General features: G+C 44.3%; 1 protein-coding gene across 1 annotated transcript in view; it reads right to left on the bottom strand.

Moving 5' to 3' along the window:
* Positions 1-535: 535 nt before the first annotated feature.
* The window catches only part of LOC138653074 (tyrosine-protein phosphatase non-receptor type 9-like), a 75,120-nt gene continuing 50,803 nt past the window's right edge, over positions 536-24,852 (bottom strand). Inside the window, exons 8-13 of the mRNA XM_069743190.1 lie at positions 17,671-17,761; positions 8,716-8,785; positions 5,307-5,385; positions 4,548-4,698; positions 4,127-4,334; positions 536-2,045 (exon numbers count right to left, since the gene is read on the bottom strand). Coding sequence (XP_069599291.1) covers positions 1,822-2,045; positions 4,127-4,334; positions 4,548-4,698; positions 5,307-5,385; positions 8,716-8,785; positions 17,671-17,761 — 823 coding nt within the window. The 3' untranslated portion in view covers positions 536-1,821. The remainder of the gene's footprint in view (positions 2,046-4,126; positions 4,335-4,547; positions 4,699-5,306; positions 5,386-8,715; positions 8,786-17,670; positions 17,762-24,852) is intronic.

Below are 24,852 nucleotides of genomic sequence, written 5' to 3'. Positions count from 1 at the left end.
TAGAGCCATCTGTCAGTCAGTCCAAAGGGCGTCCTGACTAAGTACTCCAGGCACAACTGCATGACTGAAAGCTAGCAGCTTCCGGAAGAACTAAGGGTATGTGCCCACGACCATGGAACTACAGCTGGTTTGACGCTGCGTATTTATGCGGCATGTCTACTATGCGAGAATAGTTGTCAGCGGATCACCAGCGGACACTGACATGCTGCACGTCTTTGAAGACCGCAGCATGTCAACTTCTCTTGCGAACATGCACTGCGTCCAAAGCGCTCTTAGTTCCAGATAGTGGGCATCTGGCCTAATTTTCTCCCAGGTACCGTACTTTCAGTACAGTACCCGGACACCTCCATAATGCTATTAAGATGCAGATTAATAATGTTATTGGACATGACAGGTCCCCTTTAAAGATCTGCATCTTTGGTTTAAGGAATCGGTTCAGGGGAGGGTGGTTTTTACTGGTAGTTTCCCTTGTAATTTACTAAGTATAGAATTTTAATCACAATAATGACGTGAGAAAAAGAAAAAACAGAAAACATTGAAGGCTAAAGAAATATTTAATCTGACATACAAGTTCATCCGAGTAGCTTTCATGTATTTGCCAGTCTAGTACCAACATGTCCTGCAATTTTAAATACGGCAAGGAAATAAATGCATTCTATTTTTTTTTTTTGCAATCCCAAAGCATATATAAACATTTACAATGATTATGCACTTTTATAAATACAGTAGCTGGGTTCATCTTTTTATGCAGCCACTGCCATGTAGTCGGTCGTACCAAACTGGAGAAATAAAGTAATACTGTTAAAGTATAAAATTATTAAATTAATTGGAGAAAGATATTATTGATATTAAAAATAATATAACTGTTATAGAATTATGTTCTCAAGTACATGGAAGGGACAGTGAGAAGAACAAAAAAAAAATAAAGAACAATTCCTTTCCCCTAATACACATGGGAATTAGAAAGAGGCCCCTGAGAATATAAATGCAGGCATTTGTCTTTTTAATTTGGATAAATTATGACTTTGTGCTACACATAATACATTAAAAAGGCACATCAATGCAGGCAGTGTAATATTGTACGCAAAACCCTACACTATATGTAGTGTCCGGCAAAAGAACAGAAAAAGAAACAGCCTTTCATAACCATCATTCCTCAGCATCCTAAAAAAATGCAAACGAACCAAACATAGCTTAAGGCTTTTGTCTTAAATCTTCCACTTGTGAAAGAATTAAGGGAAATGAGTAAGAGTTTGCATAACACTTCTGACCAGTAACTGGTGATTCGTCTTGACACAACCTTCAATCAATTGGGAAACTTGTATTTGGATAAGGTTAGCTATATACAACAGAGCCAAAGTGACCAGGTATGTGGACCTCTACTTGGTGACATTGGTTGAATGTTACAGAATTCAAAGAGATTTTTTAGGAGGACAATACAATTGACAAAAAAAATAGAAATCATAAAAAAGGACAAAACATATCTACAAGATACTACACACTTTACAAAGGGATCCGTGACACGCTGTACATAATTCTTTCTGCGAAGAACAGCAAAGGAAAAAAATAAAAATAAAAAAGTACAGTTTAGTTCAAGTCTAGAAAATGATGTGCAAGTTACTCCATTGCATTCATGCTACAATAAATTATGACACTTTCCAGTGCATTAATAGCTCAAACCTAAGGTTTACTGAAGGGACCTGCGCTTCACTGCATGGCAGCAATGGGCAGAGCCTTCCAGCACCACCCAGTTTAGAATGGACCAGCTATGGCCAAGGAAACGCCCAGAAAACTTGTTTTAGTACCAAGGAGGGAGAATAATCACTCGCTATCGGTCTCAAATTCAGTGTCGGACCATTCCACAGGGGCAATGAGACCTTTTCTTTGTGCGTATTCAATAATTGCCATGTAACAAAAGTAATATTGATCCCATGTTTGAATACTGAAAGCACGTTGAGTTCTCATTCTCTTCACTGTCTGTAGAACGTCCACTGTCCCAATGTTCTCCAGCCTGGATAAACAAATATCCAATGTACAAAAGGTACCTGTTGATAGAAGAAATCACCAGAATTAGCACAAAACAAACCTTCAGTTACTTTATTCTACCAAATCTATATACTGTACATGTGTACATAGGGGACAACAGGCAGATAACCTATAATGTCATTTTTATATAGAGACATAAACCTGCATACCTTCAGCGCAAAATCTCAACTTCACCTAGCGGTAGAATATAGAGCATCTGCTATATAATTGTCTAAGGGTCACTTCCGTCTTTCTGTCTGTCATGGATATTCATCGGTCGCGGCCTCTGTGTCATGGAATCCAAGTCGCTGATTGGTAGTGGCAAAACGCCCAATCAGCGACGGCCACAGTCCTGCGGCAATATGACCGCTCATTCCTCTCCGCAGTCAGTGCCCGCTCCATACTCCCCTCCAGTCATCCAGCCCTCACACAGGGTTAATGCCAGCGTTACCGGAGCGCGGTGAAACGCACTCCGGTTATGCAGCTATTAACCCTGTGTGACCAACTTTTTACTATTGATGCTGCGTATGCAGCATCAATAGTAAAAAGATCTAATGTTACAAATAATAATAAAAAAAAAAACCTCACCCTCTTATTCTCACCCTCCGACGTCGCGCTGTCCTTGGCAGTGCAAGCGGCAGGTTCCGGTGCTAAGGATGCAATGCGAGAAGGACCTGCCATGACGTCACGGTCATGTGACCGCGACGTCATCACAGGTCCTGCGCTCATACCAACCCTGGGACCAGAAGCTGCTGCGTGCACCGCACACAGGTGACAGGACTACAAGGGGCCCTTGGAAGGTAAGTATATGTTTCTTTTTTATTTGCTGCGCTACATACTACGTGTCTGCGCTACATACTACGTGTCTGCGCTACATACTACGTGGACGGGCAACATACTACAAGGGGCCCTCGGAAGGTGAGTATATGTTTCTTTTTTATAGAGGGTTAAGGTCCATAGAAAATATGAGTTAAATACTCAAAAGAGACACTGCACAGTCAATATCAACTTTATACGTTAAGATACATATAAGTATAAAGTTGATATTGACTGTGCAGTGTTTCTTTTGAGTATTTAACTCATATTTTGTATCGACTGTAACCCTCTATTTTGTCTGTGGTTTTTTTTTAATTGTTTCTAAAATAACAGTCCTTGTGTAGTGGTTTCAATAAAAACTTTATCCTTTTGTACTAAAACTATTGGTGTGGTGATCCTATTATTTTGATGCATGTACTTTCTCTTTTGTGTCATGTGTATATATTTCAGTATCATCGAGGCTGTGTGCGATTACATGGAGACAGAAGGATTCTGAAAGTTTAAATCCACAGAACATCTGTTAGTTTGTGAAGGAACTCCACAGAGGTTGTTCTAAACATCTTGGAGAACTGTGTGCAAGTATACCTAGAAGAATCGATGCAGTTTTAAAAGCAATGCGTGGCCACACCAAACCATGATTTGATTCAGATATTTCTCTTTTTCATTCACTTTTTGTTAATTGATAAAAATAAACTTAAAACACATTTCTATATCAATTATTTCTATATACAAACATAAAATACAGAGACCTATACATGTCATCCCTTAGGAAAAACCTCCAGCTGCCAGGATAAACTATCGGTATATATTGTCCTAGCCAAAAAACACACTGGACCCCTATATGCTTTATAAACGATATGAAAGGCTGTTAAAGTCACTTCCTATTCCTTCCTGGATGTAATCCTATGCATTAATTGCACTTCTAAAAGGAGAATTCTAAAAGAATTCTGACAATACAAGTATACTAGATTAAAGCTCTAAATCCACGTTTGCACATAAACATTTTTTCAGGATTTTACGTCAGTATTTGTAAGCCAAAACCAGGAGTGGAAGAGAGGATACGTATAATAGAAATATAGATACTGATGTGAAATATTACCAATACTAAACGTGTGCACATAGCCTAAAAAAGCACCGTACATACTAAATAATGCTGTATACTAAATTAACGCTGTAAAAAACCAATAACGCCACACTTCAGAGCAGTTTATGCCCAGCCCACTTTCATACAGTATTTGGTGAGGCACCGCCACAATTATGGTGCACCAACTGCAGTAACACTCACCTGTTCTTCCAATGCCTGCACTGCAGTGGATCACTATGGGTGGGCCAGCAGGATGTCCAGGCCACTCTGACCCCAATGCTTGCACAGCCATGGCTTGATGTTGCTTCACTTGAGCTCTAAAGTCCAACATGGCAGAAGCAGATTTAGGCACACCGAAATCAGGCCAACTCATGTATTGGTAATGGGCAACACTTCGACTTTCATTGGTCTGGAAAAAAACAAAAAGACAGTAGATATTGGAATGTGGCTGAGAGAAGAAAAGTATAACAAATTTGTAAGATTTCACTTAATGGAAACCAATTTTTAATTACAATTCTAATTCCACTGGTTTACAATGGTGCTACAAACTATGAGAATGGTGTACAACATGCTCTTGATCAGGGTGCCAAGGCCAGGCTAAACTGTTAAGTTCAGTATGCACCTGTTTATTGTAGAGATCCAGATGGGTTAACTTGAAGTCTTGGAAGAGGTCTATATGAATGTTCCTGATAACAAAGTGCCCAGAATCCTCACTTCGTCCAGCTTCCAGAGGCCAGTATTGTCCACATTTTATTCGTCCTCTTTCTATTACTCTACAAGAGGAGAAAGACATAGAAAAAGAGCTAACATCCAAGTGAAAAGAAAAACAATGTGCTAGACCAGATTAGCAAAATGATCAATAGACAGTTACTAAGGTTGAAGGAAGACATTCCATCTAGTTCAACCCATAGCCTAACCTAACATGCCCTAACATGTTGATCCAGAGGAAGGCAAAAAAAAAACCCATGTGGCAAAGAAAACAAATGGGTTGCCAGGTAATGCTTCAAACTAACGCAATAAGCATTACATACCCCTTGAAGCCCCTGCCATGTCTCCACTGTTGCAGCCCTGTTATAACCAGTGGGCTCAGCAGTAGTCTCATGCGGTCTTCCATGGAATCACTGCGGAGACCAGTGACTGGCTGCAATGGTCTCATGTTCTAGACAGGGAGTCACTGCTGCGGGGGCAGCGGAGAAGCAATAAGTAATGCTTATTGTGTTATTTGATACTATTGCTTTCCTGTTTCCAAACGTTTTCCTGAAAATGGACAATCACTTTAAAAACAGTTGAAAAAGTTCTCCATGGTGAAACTCACCATCTACTAGTAAAAGTACAAGCCACCCTACAGACATACTGAAATATCCTGTACAAGTATATTTACCTGGTTGTCATAACGATGATTAAAACTCTTTGTTCCCACACCATACGCCAGAAATCGTCAAAGGTTTTTGGCAAAGGACCTGGTTAGAGGGGGGAACAAAGACTAATGGTGATCCATTAACCTGGTTCATAGCTGTTCCACACACAGGAATCAAAATAGTCTCATATAGTGAGTGTCCCCTCACAAGGGAGCAACCGATGGAAGTCAACTGTAAAAATCTCCAAAAGGTATTGTAACAAATGACAATGAAGTTGGGTTAATATGTTGATTTTAAATTCTACATAAAAAGTAACTTATAAGCAAAATTACATATACGGTATGAATATGGAGCTTCAGTCAAGAGCTGCATTTACAATTCTGCAGGTTTTAGAACCAATTTAAAAATCAAGCAAAACCAGGGGAGATGGAGACAAAACATACACCGCAGTGGTTGTTTAATGCAAATCTAGTTTATTTTCTATGTACCTACCATGCATTTACAAGTTACATGAAGTTATGGAAGGATTACAATTATTAGATTAGACTACGGTACTCTAACCAACACCAGGAATTTCTGTGAACTGCTACCAACGTGTAGAAGTGTTTAAAGGTCTCTGCCCAAGGACAGCAGCCTCTGCTTTAATGTTTTTCTATCAAAGTGATTTTGATTAATGCTCGGTTTTAATATTATATAAATAAAAATGTTTTTTTTTTTTTTATGGGCTAAATAGAACCGCGGCCTATTACAACATCACCTTCTAAAACCATTAAACCTAGGACTCACGCACATTAAAGTATTTTTGGCTCCGTACAGCCTCCAGGTTAAATAGAGCAGTAATGCTGCACCCATAGAAGTCTATGGGACCCTATTGTACCTACTTCATACAGAGATTTGTTCTACTGGATTCTGCAGGGATAGTTTTCTGGTACTACAAGCCATTCTCCCTCTTTTCTACTAAGACGTTGCCTTCCCACTTCCTCCAGGATACATGCATCATTACAGAGGATAAAGGCTTTTCCTACATTTTCCAAGGTGAATATATCTACACTAGCTATTGAACCAGTTCTACGCCCGGGTGGCGAGCATTTATATTGGTATATTGTCTCCATCCTGGTATGTGCTGCTCCATCCTGCGTCCCCATCCTTATGTGCTGCTCCCATCCTGCGTCCCCATCCTTATGTTCAAGCTGCATCCTGCGTCCCCATCCTTATGTGCTGCTGCATCCTGAGTCCCCATCCTTATGTTCATGCTGCATCCTGCGTCCCCATCCTTATGTTCATGCTGCATCCTGCGTCCCCATCCTTATGTGCTGCTGCATCCTGCGTCCCCATCCTTACGTGCTGCTCCCATCCTGCGTCCCCATCCTTACGTGCTGCTCCCATCCTGCGTCCCCATCCTTATGTTCATGCTGCATCCTGCGTCCCCATCCTTATGTTCATGCTGCATCCTGCGTCCCCATCCTGTTATGTGCTGCTCCATCCTGCGTCCCCATCCTTATGTTCATGCTGCATCCTGCGTCCCCATCCTTATGTGCTGCTGCATCCTGCGTCCCCATCCTTATGTGCTGCTCCCATGCTGCGTCCCCATCCTTATGTGCTGCTCCCATCCTGCGTCCCCATCCTTATGTTCATGCTGCATCCTGCGTCCCCATCCTTATGTTCATGCTGCATCCTGCGTCCCCATCCTTATGTTCATGCTGCATCCCCATCCTTATGTTCATGCTGCATCCCCATCCTTATGTGCTGCTGCATCCTGCGTCCCCATCCTTATGTGCTGCTCCCATGCTGCATCCTGCGTCCCCATCCTTATGTTCATGCTGCATCCTGCGTCCCCATCCTGTTATGTGCTGCTCCATCCTGCGTCCCCATCCTTATGTGCTGCTCCCATCCTGCATCCCCATCCTTATGTTCATGCTGCATCCTGCGTCCCCATCCTTATGTGCTGCTGCATCCTGCGTCCCCATCCTTATGTGCTGCTCCCATCCTGCGTCCCCATCCTTATGTTCATGCTGCATCCTGCGTCCCCATCCTTATGTTCATGCTGCATCCTGCGTCCCCATCCTGTTATGTGCTGCTCCATCGTGCGTCCCCATCCTTATGTGCTGCTCCATCCTGCGTCCCCATCCTTATGTGCTGCTGCATCCTGCGTCCCCATCCTTATGTGCTGCTCCATCCTGCGTCCCCATCCTTATGTTCATGCTGCATCCTGCGTCCCCATCCTTATGTTCATGCTGCATCCCCATCCTTATGTGCTGCTCCATCCTGCGTCCCCATCCTTATGTGCTGCTGCATCCTGCGTCCCCATCCTTATGTGCTGCTCCCATCCTGCGTCCCCATCCTTATGTGCTGCTCCATCCTGCGTCCCCATCCTGTTATGTGCTGCTCCATCCTGCGTCCCCATCCTTATGTGCTGCTCCCATCCTGCGTCCCCATCCTTATGTGCTGCTCCATCCTGCGTCCCCATACTGCCTCTGACCCGCTCGGCGCCGAGTGCTGGGGGGCCTGAGCAGGCGGGGACACCGGCGCGCTGTGGGGGTCAGGTGCCGGTATTGCCGCCAGCTCAGGCCTCCCCAGCACTTACTATACTCACCTGTCCGGCGTTCCATCGCTGAGCGCCGCCATCTTCCCGGTCTCCTGGCTGTGACTGTTCAGTCAGAGGGCGGCGCCGGCGCGCATTAAGGGCGTCATCGCGCCCTCTGAACTGAAGGTCACAGGCCGAAGACCGGGAAGATGGCGCCGCTCAGCGATGGAACGGGGACAGGTGAATATAGGCCGATACTCACCCTCCTGGCGGTCCCTGCTTCTGCGGTGGAGATCGCGGTGTGCGTTCAGTGTGAACGCACACCGCGATCTCCCGGGAGCGTCGCTCTGTGAGGCCCAGACTGCGCCGGCGCTTGCGCAGTCTATAGAGGCTTCGGACAGAGTGACGCTCCCAGCGTTATATTATAGATACAGTTGATCATTCCCTGCTACAAACCTAGTTGGCCAGCTGCATCACCATGACCATTGGCAGAGCACACAATGCTCAGGCCAATGTGTTGGTTGTTTGGTGCAACTCTTGCTGCATTTGACCATCTTTTTTTTTTTATATTGAAGAGGTTGTCCAAGATCTAAAAAAAAAAAAAAAATGCTTCTAAAAGAATTTACTTTGCTGCAGAGGTCACATGGCATGCGTCCACTTGTCAACAGTAGCCAATCACTAGCCTCAGGTGCCACATGTAAAGGAGTCACTACCGATACGACTGACTGCAGCGGTCACAGATTTATAGCACAAGTCTACTCTAGCATAGTAAATAGAAAGAGGGAATTAACAAAGGTGCAAGAGGGAATTTAAAAGAAAGACAAGCTAAAAAACAAACAAAAAAAACCCTGTGAAGAGAAAAAAGGTTATTCTGAACAACTCCTTTAAACATAAAAAAAAAAAAATACCTTGAGTAGCAATGTAGGCATATTTCCTTTTGTATCCATCCATAAAACTTGCATTGATGTAGTCAGTTGTCTATAAAAGATCAAATAATGGTTTACTCCTTGTATAATCTTTCAACCAGCAGTGAATTTAGGAATTTACTAAAACGCAACATGAAGTTCCAGAAGTAGATGGAGAAGTTTCTACGAATATACAGACTCTTACATTGCTCTATAAGACAGATATATATATATAGATGATATAGATTATCTATATATATAATTGTCTAAGGGTTTTTCCGTCTGTCTGTCTGTCTGTCTGTCCTGGAAATCCCACGTCTCTGATTGGTCGAGGCCGCCAGGCCTCAACCAATCAGAGACCGGCACAGCATCGACGTAGAAATCCCGCGTCTCTGATTGGTCAGCAACGGGCACAGCGACGATGATGTCATAAAGGACGTAGACATCTCACGTTTCTGATTCAGCGACGGGCACAGTATCGACGTAGATGTCATAATGGTTGCCTCGACCAATCAGCGACGGGCACAGTCTGCCGCGAATTCTGGAATCATCATTGTCCATATACTACGGGGACATGCATATTCTAGAATATATATATATCTATATATATAATTGCTCTAAGGGTTTTTCCGTCTGTCTGTCTGTCTGTCTTGGAAATCCCGCCTCTCTGATTGGTCGAGGCCTGGCGGCCTCGACCAATCAGCGACGGGCACAGCGACGATGATGTCATAAAGGACGTAGACATCCCAATCAGCAACGGGCACAGTATCGACATAGATGTCATAATGGTTGCCATGGCGACGATGATGTCATAAAGGTTGCCTCGACCAATCAGCGACGGGCACAGTCTGCCGCGAATTCTGGAATCATCATTGTCCATATACTACGGGGACATGCATATTCTAGGCCTCGACCAATCAGAGACGCGGGATATCTACGTCCTTTATGACATCATTGTCACTGTGCTCGTCGCTGATTGGTCGAGGCCGCCAGGATTTCTACGTCGATGCTGTGCCTGGCGGCCTCGACCAATCAGAGAGGTGGGATTTCCAGGACAGACAGAAAGACAGACAGACAGAAAGACAGACAGACAGAAAAACCCTTAGACAATTATATAGATAGATATATAGATTCTGGAATCATCATTGTCCATATACTACGGGGACATGCATATTCTAGAATACCCGAGGTGGCCTCGACCAATCAGAGACGCGGGATTTCTACGTCGATGCTGTGCCGGTCTCTGATTGGTCGAGGCCGCCTCGGGTATTCTAGAATATGCATGTCCCCGTAGTATATGGACAATGATGATTCCAGAATTCGCGGCACACTGTGCCCGTCGCTGATTGGTCGAGGCAACCAATCAGAGAGCCGGGATTTCCAGGACAGACAGACAGACAGACAGACAGACAGACAGACAGACGGAAAAACCCTTAGGCAATTATATATATAGATATACACACACACATACAATAGATGGTGGCCCGATTCTAACGCATCGGGTATTCTAGAATATGCATGTCCACGTAGTATATCGCACAGCGACGTAGTGTATTGGCCAGCGACGTAGTATATTGGCCAGCGACGTAGTATATTGGCCAGCGACGTAGTATATTGGCCAGCGACGTAGTATATTGGCCAGCGACGTAGTATATTGGCCAGCGACGTAGTATATTGGCCAGCGACGTAGTATATTGGCCAGCGACGTAGTATATTGGCCAGCGACGTAGTATATTGGCCAGCGACGTAGTATATTGGCCAGCGACGTAGTATATTGGCCAGCGACGTAGTATATTGCCCAGCGACGTAGTATATTGCCCAGCGACGTAGTATATTGCCCAGCGACGTAGTATATTGCCCAGCGACGTAGTATATTGCCCAGCGACGTAGTATATTGCCCAGCGACGTAGTATATTGCCCAGCGACGTAGTATATTGCCCAGCGACGTAGTATATTGCCCAGCGACGTAGTATATTGCCCAGCGACGTAGTATATTGCCCAGCGACGTAGTATATTGCCCAGCGACGTAGTATATTGCCCAGCGACGTAGTATATTGCCCAGCGACGTAGTATATTGCCCAGCGACGTAGTATATTGCCCAGCGACGTAGTATATTGCCCAGCGACGTAGTATATTTCCCAGCGACGTAGTATATTGCCCAGCGACGTAGTATATTGCCGAGTGACGTAGTATATTGCCGAGTGACGTAGTATACAGCACAGAGCCACATAGTATATTGCACAGAGCCACATAGTATATTGCCCAGTGACTTAGTATATTGCGCAGCCACTTAGTATATTGCCCAGTGACGCAGTATACAGCACAGAGCCACGTAGTATATTGGCCAGTCACATAGTATATTGCCCAGCTACGTAGTATATTGCCCAGCCAGGTTTGTCACCGGTGAAAAAATAAAAAATAAACATATACTCACCTTTTCGAAGGCCCCTTGTAGTCCACGGCAGCTTCCAGTCCCAGCGTTGGTATGGGCGCAGGACATGTGATGACGTCGCGGTCACATGACCGTGACGTCATGGCAGGTCTTTCTAGCGCAGGCGCGCAGGGCCTGTGATGACGTCGCGGTCACATGACCGTGACGTCATGGCAGGTCCTTGTCGCGCAGGGCCTGTGATGACATCGCGGTCACATGACCGTGACGTCATGGCAGGTCCTTCTGCCATACCATCTTTGCCACCGGAAAGTGCAGCGGAAGATGGCGGCCGGCGGGAGCAGCTCAGTGGACTACGGAGGGCGAGTATAGCAGGTTTTTTTTCATTATTATTATTTTTAACATTACATTTTTTACTATTGATGCCGCATAGGCAGCGTCAATAGTAAAAAGTTGGGGACACACAGGGTTAATAGCGGCGGTAACGGAGTGCGTTACCCGCGGCATAACGCGGTCCGTTACCGCCGGCATTAACCCTGTGTTAGCGGTGACCGGAGGGGACTATGCGGGCGACAGGCACTGACTGCAGGGAGTAAGGAGCGGCCATTTTCTTCCGGACTGTGCCCGTCGCTGATTGGTCCCGGCAGCCATGACAGGCAGCTGGCGAGACCAATCAGCGAATGAATAACCGTGACAGAAGGACAGACAGAAAGACGGAAGTGACCCTTAGACAATTATATAGTAGATATTTGATCTTAATACATTACATATGTACAAAATCTAAATTATTCTTTTACTTTCATCTAAGTAGTTCTCCTCTTGAATGGAGGGGTTCTCCCATGCTGACATAGATGACACTGCGAGAAACCCCGATGCGGCGGTTCTGATCAGCGGTAATGTTACCAATGGTAGATCGTTACCGTGAGAGCGCTGTGGGGTCATGCCGTCAGAGTGATCCCGCAGAGGTGACTGTGACCCGCAATTAAAAGCTTACCACAGCTCAGTGTCAGTTGATAGACTACTAATCCCATCAGCTGGCGCCTGCTGTTACTGATTACAACGGAAGTAAGTGGCGGCTGATGGGCGTAGTCATCAGCTGATGTGACTGCTCTCCCCCACAGCCGTCGACACACTGGCAGGAAAGTGTAATCACTCCTGCAGTGTGTGCGCTGATCAAGTTCACCGGAGTTCATCAGCTGATGAGCCCCGGTGACCTCACTTACGGTAGCCCTGTGTGAGAAAGTTCTCATGCAGCAGAGGTGATCTCCGGGGCTCATCAGCTGATGAATTCCAGTGAACTTTCTTAGCGCACATACTGCAAGAATGATTACCTCCTGTGTCAGTGTGTAGCCGGCTATCCTTGAGAGCAGTCACCTCTGTGACTGTTCTCAAAGTTATCAGGATCGTCATGGGACATTATGGATTATCTCTTCAGTTGGACAGGTGAGGAATATTGTTATTTACAGGAGATGTTTGCTTCAGTAGAATGGGCGTTGATGCGAGTATGGTTTAATTTAGATTCAATAATGGAGTCTGCCATTACTTCAATAAAGGGACTTTATTCTGGGTGTGTTTTTTGTTATAATATCACTATGGGGGTTAAGTAATGGATGTGTCTTATGGATGTGTCTTATAGAGGCCTCTCCATTACTAACCTCTGGGCTTGATGTCACCTGACAATACAAAGGTGATATCAACGCCCCACCTATCACCCCCACTTGCTACCACACCAGGACAAGTGGGAAAAGAGAGGTTAAGTGCCAAATTTTTCAAATTTTATGGATAAGCCTTTTCTGAGTCGCGTGGGTGCTGATGTTTCTAGTCTGGGACAGGGTTAATATCCATGGCCTCTTCCCAGGCTATTAATATCAGCCTGCAACTGTCTGCCTAGCCTTTGCTGGTTATTAAATATAAGGGGACCTTATGTCATTTTTTGGAGGGAGTCCCCCATTTGAATAACCATAAAATGCTAAGTATACAACTGTGAGCTGATATTAATAGCCTGGGAAGTTCCAGGGGTATTAACCTCTTCCCAGGCTATAAACATCTTCTGACAGCTGTCCGCTTTCACTCTGCTGGTTAATAAAATGGCAGGGGATCCCAAGCCGTATTTTTGGAATATAATTTATTGTGGAATAAAATACATGTACAATAAGCTACACACGCAAAGCACTGATTACATAACTCACTCACATATTTAGAGCTATCTGTATATCTATTTAATCAATCTCTCGCGCTTTCAATATATAAATTACACAGGAGACCACACCTTTTTATTAAGAATTTATTAAATACATGTACAGTAAGCTGCACATGCACTGTACTAATTATATAGGTCACACATCTATATATCTGTTTTATGTGTACATCTCTTATATTTTGTCAGGTTTTGCTGTGTTTTTAAAGTATGTGGCAGATGAATTGTTGGGTTTTCAAGGTGTGTAAAATTCGGATGGCAATCGCACGGTCTGCGTGAAATGCAATTTTTTTTTCCCTCACACCCATTGACTTGCATTGGCGAGTCTCATCCGATAAACGAGGACAATAGCAGCATACTGTCTTGGATGATGCCTCTTCTTTACTAAACCTAGGACTTTGTGTCAGCGACAGCTGGTGACACCAACACCTAATCTCAATACTCCAATGCGACTGCATCAGGGCATGGGGAAAAGCCTGGGCTAAATGCCAGAAATGGCGCTTCAAATATGAAGTGCCATTTCTGGGGCAGCTAAGGGCTGGCATTTTTAGCATGGGACCAGATAAGCATGAAAAAGAAGGGGTTGAATAAGGAAATTACAGCGCATATTTGTTTTTTTTCCTTTCTTTAAATAACTATGTAGCTCCAAAAGTATTCATTGCTGTATAAAAATACATAAAAAAAGGCATGCAAAAACCACACTATTTTGACACCAAGAGATGCAGAAACCTTGCAGAAATTTCTGCAAGCAAATACCCAATGTGTGCACATACCCTTACGGTCTTTAGCAAAGAGGTGCATAGCTCACAGGATTCCTTAGGATTTTTTTTTTTTTTTTTTTTTAAATCTGCTATATGATTCCAGAAGAACGAGAATAGCAAAAACTGACCACTTTTGACCAAATGACAGGTTGTCTTTTAAAAAAACAAACAAACCATATGCATATTACAGAAACAATCCCATTGACATGTATGAACGCGTCTCCAGTCCAAAAACTTTCTGGAACAAACCTGCTGTAGATAAAATATACCCATAAAGACTAAGGGCTTATAAGTAAAGTTCATTTTAAGGTGTTGATGAACTGAGCACACTGTGGTACATCAGTGTGCTCGTTACTATACGTCAGCTTTGCGACCTCTTCGCCATGTTTCTATAGATGGTGATTTTGTGCTGTGCACAGTGATTACTTTTCAGGTACAATGCACACTGTAATTTTATTCACTTTCACAAAACCAGAGGCCGAGACACTAACTGTAAGGCTCTCGGTACCCCTGAAGATACAATATTAGCTCGCCATAGTTTACTACATTTAGGCCACATTCATACGTTCAAAATTTTACCTCAGTATTTGTAAGCCAAAACCAGGAGTGAAACAATCAGAGGAAAAGTAGAATAGAAACATATGCACCACTTCTGTATTTATCACCCACTCCTGGTTATGGCTTACAGATACTGAGGTAAAAAACTCACCAAATACTGAATGTGGCCTACTAAAGCTTAGAACCATAGCCCTGATGTGGTGCCACAGACAGCAATACATAACACTACCGCTAGCAATAGAGGAGTGGCACACATTTCCAGTCTGGTGGGTTCGTCCATCTATGACACAATAGTGATTATCTAGCTCCCCCTTGTGGTGAACTTGCTTAGCACAGCACATTTCTGAAATGTATCCCCTCCCCGCTTGTCACTGATTTTCAGTTCGGACATGTTTGTGCACTTCTGTCATATTCACCGCCTTACTGCTCTTCAACCAATAAGTGGGTGCAGAAAGCAATATATGATAAAGCTTCCCCTCCCTTCATCTGGTGCGAGTTGGCACCCTAGGTCGGTGTCATCCCTCACCTTGTCCCATCCCTGCTCATAGGCCCCTGTAGCCCTTACGAAGACGTTTAGTAATCAGTCGGAGATGCAGTGTAACCCTTGTGTAATGTCTGCCGCCTTCCTCTTCTGTATGGGCGTCATCTAGAATAGACACTTCTCTTCCTCTAACAGTATAAAATGGCTTCTAAAGTGGTGCCACGTGGGACGCTCTGCAGTGCCCACGTAATCTATTATAGGTATGCATATTACTTGGTATAGACACTGCCTTGTGGATAGGGTAGCGAGTCAGTGCTTTATCATATATTGCTTTCTGCACCCACTAACTGATGAGCACGCAATAAGGCGGCGAATGTGACATAGGAGTGCACAACCACGTTCAGGATACATTTCAGAAATGTGCTGTGTTAAGCAAGTTCACCACAAGGGGGAGCTAAATAATCACTATTTTGTCATGGGTGGATGAACCCACCAGACTGGAAATGAGTGCAGCGGTAGTGTCTGCGGCGCCACATCAGGGCTATGCTTCTGCCACTGGTTCTAAGCTTTAGTAGGCCACATTCATACACACAAATATAAACTATATATAAACAGATATACATTTACACACATATACTTTTATACTACATTTCTGTTTTTTTTTTCAGTCAAGATGGGGTGCAGAGTACATTAACCGCTTCATGACCTTGGGATTTTTCGTTTTTCCGTGTTCGTTTTTCACTCCACTCCTTCCCAGAGCCATAACTTTTTTAGTTTTCTGTCAATTTGGCCATGTGAGGGCTTATTTTTTGCGGGACGAGTTGTACTTTTGAACGACATCATTGGTTTTACCATGTCGTGTACTAGAAAACGGGAAAAAAATTCCAAGTGCGGTGAAATTGCAAAAAAAGTGCAATCCCACACTTGTTTTTTGTTTGGCTTTTTTGCTAGGTTCACTAAATGCTAAAACTGACCTGCCATTATGATTCTCCAGGTCAGTACGAGTTCATAGACACCTAACATGACTAGGTCATTTTTTACCTAAGTGGTGAAAAAAAAATTCCAAACTTTGCTTAAAAAAAAAAATAAAAAAAAAATTGCGCCATTTTCCGATACTCGTAGCGTCTCCATTTTTCATGATCTGGGGTCGGTTGAGGGCTTATTTTTTGCGTGCTGAGATGACGTTTTTAATGATAGCATTTTGGTGCAGATACGTTCTTTTGATCGCCCGTTATTGCATTTTAATGCAATGTCGCAGCAACCAAAAAAACGTAATTCTGGCGGTTCGAATTTTTTTCTCACTACGCTGTTTAGCGATCAGGTTAATGCTTTTTTTTAATTAATAGATTGGGCGATTCTGAGCGCAGCAATACCAAATATGTGTAGATTTGTTATTTTTTTATTGATTTATTTTGATTGGGGCGAAAGGGGGGTGATTTAAACTTTTATATTTTTTTATTTTCACATTTTTTTTTTACTTTTTTTTTACTTTTGCCATGCTTCAATAGCCTCCATGGGAGGCTAGAAGCAGGCACAACTCGATCGCCTCTGCTACATAGCAGCGATCTGCTGTTCGCTGCTATGTAGCAGAAATGCAGGTGTGCTGTGAGCGCCGACCACAGGGTGGCGCTCACAGCCACCGGCTATCAGTAACCATAGAGGTCTCAAGGACCTCTATGGTTACAATGGAGAAGCATCGCCGACCTCCGATCATGTGACGGGGGTCGGCGATGACGTCATTTCCAACCGCCCGGCCGGAAGCGGTAGTTAAATGCCGCTGTCTGTGTTTGACAGCGGCATTTAACTAGTTAATAGGCGCGGGCAGATCGCGATTCTGCTCGTGCCTATTACGGGCACATGTCAGCTGTTCAAAACAGCTGACATGTCCCGGCTTTGATGCGGGCTCACCGCCGGAGCCCGTATCAAAGCAGGGGATCTAACCTCGGACGTACTATCCCATCCGAGGTCAGAAAGGGGTTAATGAGAACAAAAATGAACTTTTTTGAATTTACCAAATGGCTGCAACGAAACAGTGAAAAATTTAAAGGGGTCTGAATACTTTCCGTACCCACTGTAAATCATCACATCGTGTGCACTGTGTGGATTCTCCAGTGCCGGGAGCAGGCAGTCGGTCATGTGACCACAAGTGTGCGATGTGCCTACTCGCTGCCACATTCCGACTACACTGTATGCGGCCTTGCTCAATACACCTGCATTGCTTGAGGTCAGACACAATCTAGTCTGCATACATGCCTTACGTGCCATTTGCATACTTGTGGTTACACCTCCTCTCCATGCACTAGAAAATCCTGACAGCACGTGCGATGTGAGGATTCATGAGTCTGCAATCAGTAACTTTTAGCGTTAGACAGGACAATCCCTTTAATAACATTTTTGAGGTACGTGGGGTACAGTTTACCTAGGGCTTCACAATACGTGGCTCCTGCCCTGTCTATGAGGATGATCCTGCCCTTCATTGCAAGTGTCTCTCTACAAGATACTGTGAGGAGGTTACATGCGATACTGCATATTTCTCCATACAATGGGAGGGACACATTCAATAATAGATTACCTCATCTGTGCCAATAAGCCCCAGTTTAACCCTGGACTGGTCCAAGCACAGAACATCACTGTATCTATTCTTTGCTTGATTGTAAGGCTTCCTGTGAGAAGAAAAAAGAAATAGATTAAAATGAAAACTAAAACCCCATTATTCACACTTGGGGTTCAGTCATAAGTTTATTTTGCAGAGGCTGGAATCACACATACAGTTTTTGTGAAAAGTGTGAAGCCAAACCAAAAGTGTAAGACAATGGTGGGACCCTCAGTGCCCAAGGGACATTAACGGCCTTTTCTCCGGACCCCGGGAAGATTCCCAGGAATCGCAGCGTTTTGACGGCAGCCATCCCTTGAATTCCTCTTGCTCTAAAGGTACCTTAACACATAACGATATCGTTGCTTTTTGTGACGTAGCAACGATATCGTTAAGGAAATTGTTATGTGTGACAGCGACCAACGATCAGGCCCCTGCTGGGAGATCGTTGGTCGCTGAGGAAAGTCCAGAACTTTATTTGGTCGCTGGACTCCCTGCAGACATCGCTGGATCGGCGTGTGTGACACCGATCCAGCGATGTCTTCACTGGTAACCAGGGTAAACATCGGGTTACTAAGCGCAGGGCCGCGCTTAGTAACCCGATGTTTACCCTGGTTACCAGCGTAAAAGTAAAAAAAAAAAAAAACTTCATACTTCCGGCTGGAAAGCACAGTGGTGACGTCACAGCGCTCTGCTTTCCAGCCGCTGGGCTTACTTTTACGCTGGTAACCAGGATAAACATCAGGTTACTAAGCGCGGCCCTGCACTTAGTAACCCAATGTTTACCCTGGTTACCAGTGAAGACATCGCTGAATCGGAGTCACACACGCCGATCCAGCGATGTCTGCAGGGAGTCCAGCGACCAAATAAAGTTCTGGACTTTCCTCAGCGACCAACGATCTCACAGCAGGATTCTGATCGCTGCTGCCTGTCAAACTGAACGATATCGCTAGCCAGGACGCTGCAACGTCAGGGATCGCTAGCGATATCGTTCAGTGTGACGGTACCTTAAGTCCTTAAAAAATAAATTTTGTAAATTTCCTTGAAAATATGAAAAATTGATGCTACATTTTTAAACCTCATAAAATGCTAACAAAATATAACAACATTTTACAAACAAATGATGCTGATGAAAAGCCGACATGTGGGAAATGTTATTTATTAATGGATTGCTGTGGTATGACCATCTGTATTAAAGAGATAATCATTCAAATTTAGAAAAGTGCAAATTTTTTAACATTTTTCTAAACTTTTTGATACTGTTTATAAATTAACACAAAACATATTGACCTAAATTTACCATTATCATAAAGTATAATGTGTCATGAAGCGTTGTAGAGTTATTACCACATAAAGTGACACTGGTCAGATTTCAAAAATTTGGCTCCGTCACTAAGGGGTTAAAGATTATGTCTTGGACAGTGTCAAAACATACTATGTGGGTGGAGTTAGCGTGATGCGCTCCTGTCCCACGGAAGACCACGGCAGCAGCCTTCGTGTTGCCTCCTGTGATGTATAATCTAAAGCCCCATGTCTCCTCCTGTGATGGTCATGCCCCAGCCCCATGTCTACTGTGTTGTATATACTGCAGCACCTTGTCTCCTATGATCTATATACCGCAGCCCCATGGCTCGTGACGTATATGCCCCAGTCCCATGCCTCCTGTAATGTATATACTGCATCCCCCCATGTCTCCTGTGATGTATATACTTGAGCCCCAGTGTATCCTATGTGATGCACGTACTCCAGCCAAAGTATCCTGCATGATGTATATGCTCCAGCCCTAGTGTCTCCAATGTGATGTATACTGCGGTCTCAGCGCTTTTTTTTTTTTTATGTACAGCAGTCTCAGTGTCTCCTATGGGATGTATGTACAGAGGTCTCGATGTCTCATGTGCTGTATACAGCAGTCTTGGTGTCTCCTATGTGATGCATACAGCTATCTATATCTCCTATGTGAGGTGTATACAGTAATCTCCAATGTGATGTATATATAGCAGTCTATGTGTCTTGTATATGATCTATACTGCACATCTCCCATTGCTTGAGTTTTATAAAGATTATGCGAGTAGTGATAAATTTCCCACTGAGGCGACCCTGCAGTGTAATATACATTGGTGTTTGGCACAACTAACTGCTGAGTTCTTCAGAAAAATAGTTGCCGATGCTCCAGACAGATGCAAATCTGGAAAAACAGTTACGAGGTGCAACATCATCCATACCATCTATCATCACAGTCAAACCAAAGAGCAGCAGTTCAACCAATCACATTATGGAGACGTTAATTAACTTTGACCAATACAGTAGGTTAATTTTCAAGTTCATCATTTTGTAAGCTACCCGAATGGATGGTATAAATATCCAAATGGCCTTTTGCAGAAAAATGGTTCTCAGGTGTAAGAGAAGGTGAGAATGAACGACTGACTCCTTTTTCTATTGACGGTATGTGCGATTCCAGCCTTAGCACTGCTGACCTCTGCAGGAGGGGTGTGGGGTTTCTCCAATGTTAGGCTATGTGCACACGTTCAGGATTTCTCGCAGAAAATTCCTGAGAAAAACCGGGCATTTTCTGCAAGAAATCCGCATGCGTTTTTGCCGCCGTTTTGCAGCGTTTTTTTCCGGACACTTCCCAATGCATTTTGTAGTGGGAAATCCGCAAAAAAACTTGCAAAATTAATGAACATGCTGCGGTTTTTACCGCGATGCGTTTTTTTCGCGGAAAAAAACGCATCATGTGCACAAAACATGCGGAATTCATTCTAAATGATAGGATGCTTATTGTATGCGTTTTTTTGCGGTTTTATAGCATTTTTAATCGGGGAAAAAACGCAAAAAAAAAACGCAACTTGTGCACACAGCCCAAGGCTACTTTCACATTTCTGTTTTATTTACGTAAATTAACATAAAATTATGCATTTACATACGTAACTTCCAAGTAAAATTTTTTGCCGCATTTTGTGGCGGTTTTGTTAGTGGTGCTTTCAATCCAGGCTTCGATTGTACAGGTCAAAGATTGATTTGACAGCGGAAGAAAAAAAAGAGGACCAGACAGCAGGAATCACTGCTCTCTGCCTAACATACGGTCCCCTTTCTGCCATCATGGCTCCTGCTTGTTCACTCTTGGTCGGAACCAGACCTCACCGCTCCCTGCTCATCATGTCACGCCCTGGGTTGCGCAACAGTAGTGGAGCCTAGGCGGACTATTAATGAAGGTTATTAATAAGCGGGTGCAATGCCAGTGGCAAGCAAAATGGACAACACAGGAAAAAGTACCACTGTAGGGAATGCACACCACAAATAAATAGCATTGTGGTATGCATTCCCTACAGTGGTACTTTTTCCTGTGTTGGTCATGGAACGCACAGTGACCTGTGAGGCCTGGTTGCAGAGGGAAGCCCCAGCTTTGAGTATCACAGAATGTTAGAGTTTTAAGGGACGTCAAGGGTCATCGTGCCCAACCCCATGCTCAATGCAGGATTCACTAAACCATCTCAGACAGATGTCTGTCCAGCCTCTGTTTAAAGACTTCCATTGAAGGAGAACTCGTCGCCTCTCGTGGCAGCCTGTTCCACTCATTGATCACCCTGTCAAAAAGTTTTTCTAATATCTAATCTGTATCTTCTGTCTTTCAGCTTCATTTCATTGCTTCTCGTGTTTCCATGTGCAAATGAGAATAAGGATGATCCCTCTACACTGTGACATCCCCTCAGATATTTGTAGACAGCTATTAAAGGGAACCTGTCACCCCGAAAATCCCGGGTGAGGTAAGCCCACCGGCATCAGGGGCTTATCTACAGCATTCTGTAATGCTGTAGATAAGCCCCCGATGTTACCTGAAAAAGGAGAAAAAGACGTTATATTATACTTACCCAGGGGCAGTCCCGCTGCTGGTCAGGTCGGATGGGCGTCTCCAGTCCGCTGCGGCGCCTTTTATCTTCTTTCCATGACGTCCTCTTCTGATCTTCAGCCACAGCTCCGGCGCAGGCGTACTTTGCTCTGCCCTGTTGAGGGCAGACAAAGTATTGCAGTGCGCAGGCGCCGGGCCTCTGACCTTTCCGGCGCCTGCGCACTGCAGTACTATCCTCTGCCCTCAAGAGGGCAGAGCAAAGTACGCCTGCGCCGGAGCCGTGGCTGAAGATCAGAAGAGGACGTCATGGAAAGAAGATGGGAGGCGCCGCAGCGGACCAGAGACGCCCATCCGACCTGACCAGCAGCGGGACCGCCCCTGGGTGAGTATAATATAACGTCTTTTTCTCCTTTTTCAGGTAACATCGGGGGCTTATCTACAGCATTACATAATGCTGTAGATAAGCCCCTGATGCCGGTGGGCTTACCTCACCCACGATTTTCAGGGTGACAGGTGCCCTTTAAGTCTCCTCTTGGGCTTTTTTGCAAGCTAAACATTCCCAGATCTTTTAATCGTTCCTTATAAGACATACTTTGAAGTCTGCTCATAATCCTAGCAGCTCTTCTCTGAACGTGCTCCAGTTTTTTTTATGTCATTTTTGAAATGTGGTGCCCAGAACTGGATACAGTATTCCAGATAAGGCCTGACCAAGGAGGAGCAGAGGGAGATAATTGCTTCACGTGATTTAGACTCTATGCTTCGCTTAAAACATCCTACAACTAGGTTTGCCTTTTTTGCTGCTGCATCACACTCTTGACTCATGTGCAGTCTGTGACCTGTTAGTATACCCAAGTCTTTTTCACACGTGCTGTTGCTTAGTTCTATTCCTCTCATTCTGTAGATGTAATTTTCGTTTTTCTTGCCCAGAGTAACTTAAAACAGTTACTCTATTTCATAAATCAACAGTACATGTGAAAATAGGAAACTTTGTATTCGATCAAAGAAATCTGCTTTTCTCTCCCGGACTGATCATTCATCCTCAATTCACAGGGAAAATCTGTATTTAATGAAGACAAATGTTTATATTACTGATACAGGAGATGGCGTTGATAAGATTCTACAAAGAAACTAATCAGCACCAACTGTTGGCTTAGTAATGTAAAAATCTACCGTAACTGAATTCTGATTGTGACTTGGAGGGCTGAACCAGTCTCATGTGTGATTCGGCCCTCCTCAACGCCAGTGTCTCTCTCATGTGGTTTCTAAGGAAAATGTACTGACCCACTCCTGATCCATGTCATTATTGATAATCAGGTGCTGTCAGAAGGACTTTATGACTAACGAAGTGATGAGTAGTTCATATTCTTATCATAAATCTTTAAATAGGCAGGTGAATCAGTTATACATCAGCTAACAGCATGTGCAGTCTCTACGAAATGTAGACACATCAAAGAATGTAGGGTGAAGTTCAATTAAAGAGGGTGTCATAAAACACCTTAGCAGACAGGCCACAATGAAATACAACCACGCCACAGCCTTGAGAGTGAATCTGGCTGCTTGCTAAAAATACACTACTGGGTGTAGAAGAGCTCATTGCCCCCAATTCATCAAGACCAGGGAGTGTGGTGCAGTATGACACTTGATCATGAAGAGGTGCACACCTCGCAATGAATTTGGAGTGTCTGAAGAGTGGCATGCGCATCCGTTGGCCAGGACTGGAGTAAGATTTCTGGCGTAAGGTACCCCACAGCTCATGATAAGTTAGATGAGCTGTGGTGCCACACCCCGGGCCAACCCTAGCTCAGCCCATTTTGGCAAAAGCTTGGAGAACCTGGAGTGTGAATGCCAAAAGCTACAACATTTTTGCATAACTGGGAGTTGTACAATTTTTTTTTCAACTTTCCAAAACTATTTACACCAAAATTATGTCTAAATTGCTTTGATGAATTGGGTCTGTGTGTGTGAATAAATTTCAAAAACCTGACCGGCACATCCAAACATAGACTAAGGCCATGTTCACACAGTGCGTTTTTTACCGCGGAACCGCGGCGGTTTTGCAGCTGCGGTTCCGCAGCTGTTTTCCATGCAGGGTACAGTACACTGTACCCTATGGAAAACAGGACACACTGTGCACATGGTCCGGAAATTGTAAAAAAAAAAGACGCGCTGAATAGCTCCCGGAAAAAAGAAGGAGCATGTCAATTCTTCTTCCTGAACCGCAGCGGTTCTGCACCCATAGACCTCCATTGTGAGGTCAAAATCGCAGTAAAACCCGCAGATCAAAAATATATCTGCGGGTTTTACTGCGATTTGATGTGCAGAACCGCTGCAGCAGGAAGTGCGGGGGAGCGGGCGGAAGTGCGTGGGCGGAGTGTGGCTGCCCCCCCGTGCTCCGATCCCGCCCCCCCGTGCTCCGATGCCCCCCCCCCCAGTGCTCCGATGCCCCCCCCAGTGCTCCGATGCCCCCCCCCCCCGTGCCCTAATCTCCCCCCCTTATACTTACCCGGCGTCCCGGTGTCCGTCCGGCCGTCTTCTCCCTGGGCGCCGCCATCTTGCAAAATGGCGGGCGCATGCGCAGTGCGCCCGCCGAATCTGCCGGCCGGCAGATTCGCTCCAAAGTGCATTTTGATCACTGAGATATAACCTATCTCAGTGATCAAAATAAAAAAATAGTAAATGACACCCCCCCACTTTGTCACCCCCATTGGTAGGGACAATAAAAAAAATTAAGAATTTTTTTTTTTTTTTTTTTCACTAAGGTTAGGTTAGGGGTAGGGTTAGGGGTAGGGTTAGGGGTAGGGTTAGGGGTAGGGTTAGGGGTAGGGTTAGGGGTAGGGTTAGGGTTAGGGGTAGGGTTAGGGGTAGGGTTAGGGGTAGGGTTAGGGGTAGGGTTAGGGGTAGGGGTAGGGTTAGGGGTAGGGGTAGGGGTAGGATTAGGTATTTTCAGCCATTTTAGCCCTAAAAAGCTTCCTAGGAAACACACAGTAAAAAAAGGATAAAAAAACGCATCAAAAAACGCATCAAAAACGGACAAAAAAAGACAAAAAAAGGACCTGCGTTTTCTGCCAAGAGCTGCAGTTTTTTAAAAAAAACTGTCCTGAAAAAAAAAGGATGGAAATCCTGAACGTGTGAACATACCCTAAGTGTGAACAGGTGCTGAACCTAGAGTCGCCAACTCGTATATAGTTAAGTAAATAAGGCAGGACACTGCAGCGCTAAAACATGTAAACTTGAAAACACAAAATTTGAACTGCATTACTGCAATAGAAATATGAAAAATGAGAGCGTTTAGCGCATAAAAATGGCCAATTTTA

Source organism: Ranitomeya imitator, chromosome 1, assembly GCF_032444005.1.
Source record: "Ranitomeya imitator isolate aRanImi1 chromosome 1, aRanImi1.pri, whole genome shotgun sequence".
In the NCBI taxonomy this organism is placed as follows: Eukaryota; Metazoa; Chordata; class Amphibia; order Anura; family Dendrobatidae; genus Ranitomeya; species Ranitomeya imitator.
The sequence above is the reverse complement of the archived record's forward strand: the minus strand, read 5'-3'. Positions and strand labels throughout refer to the sequence as shown.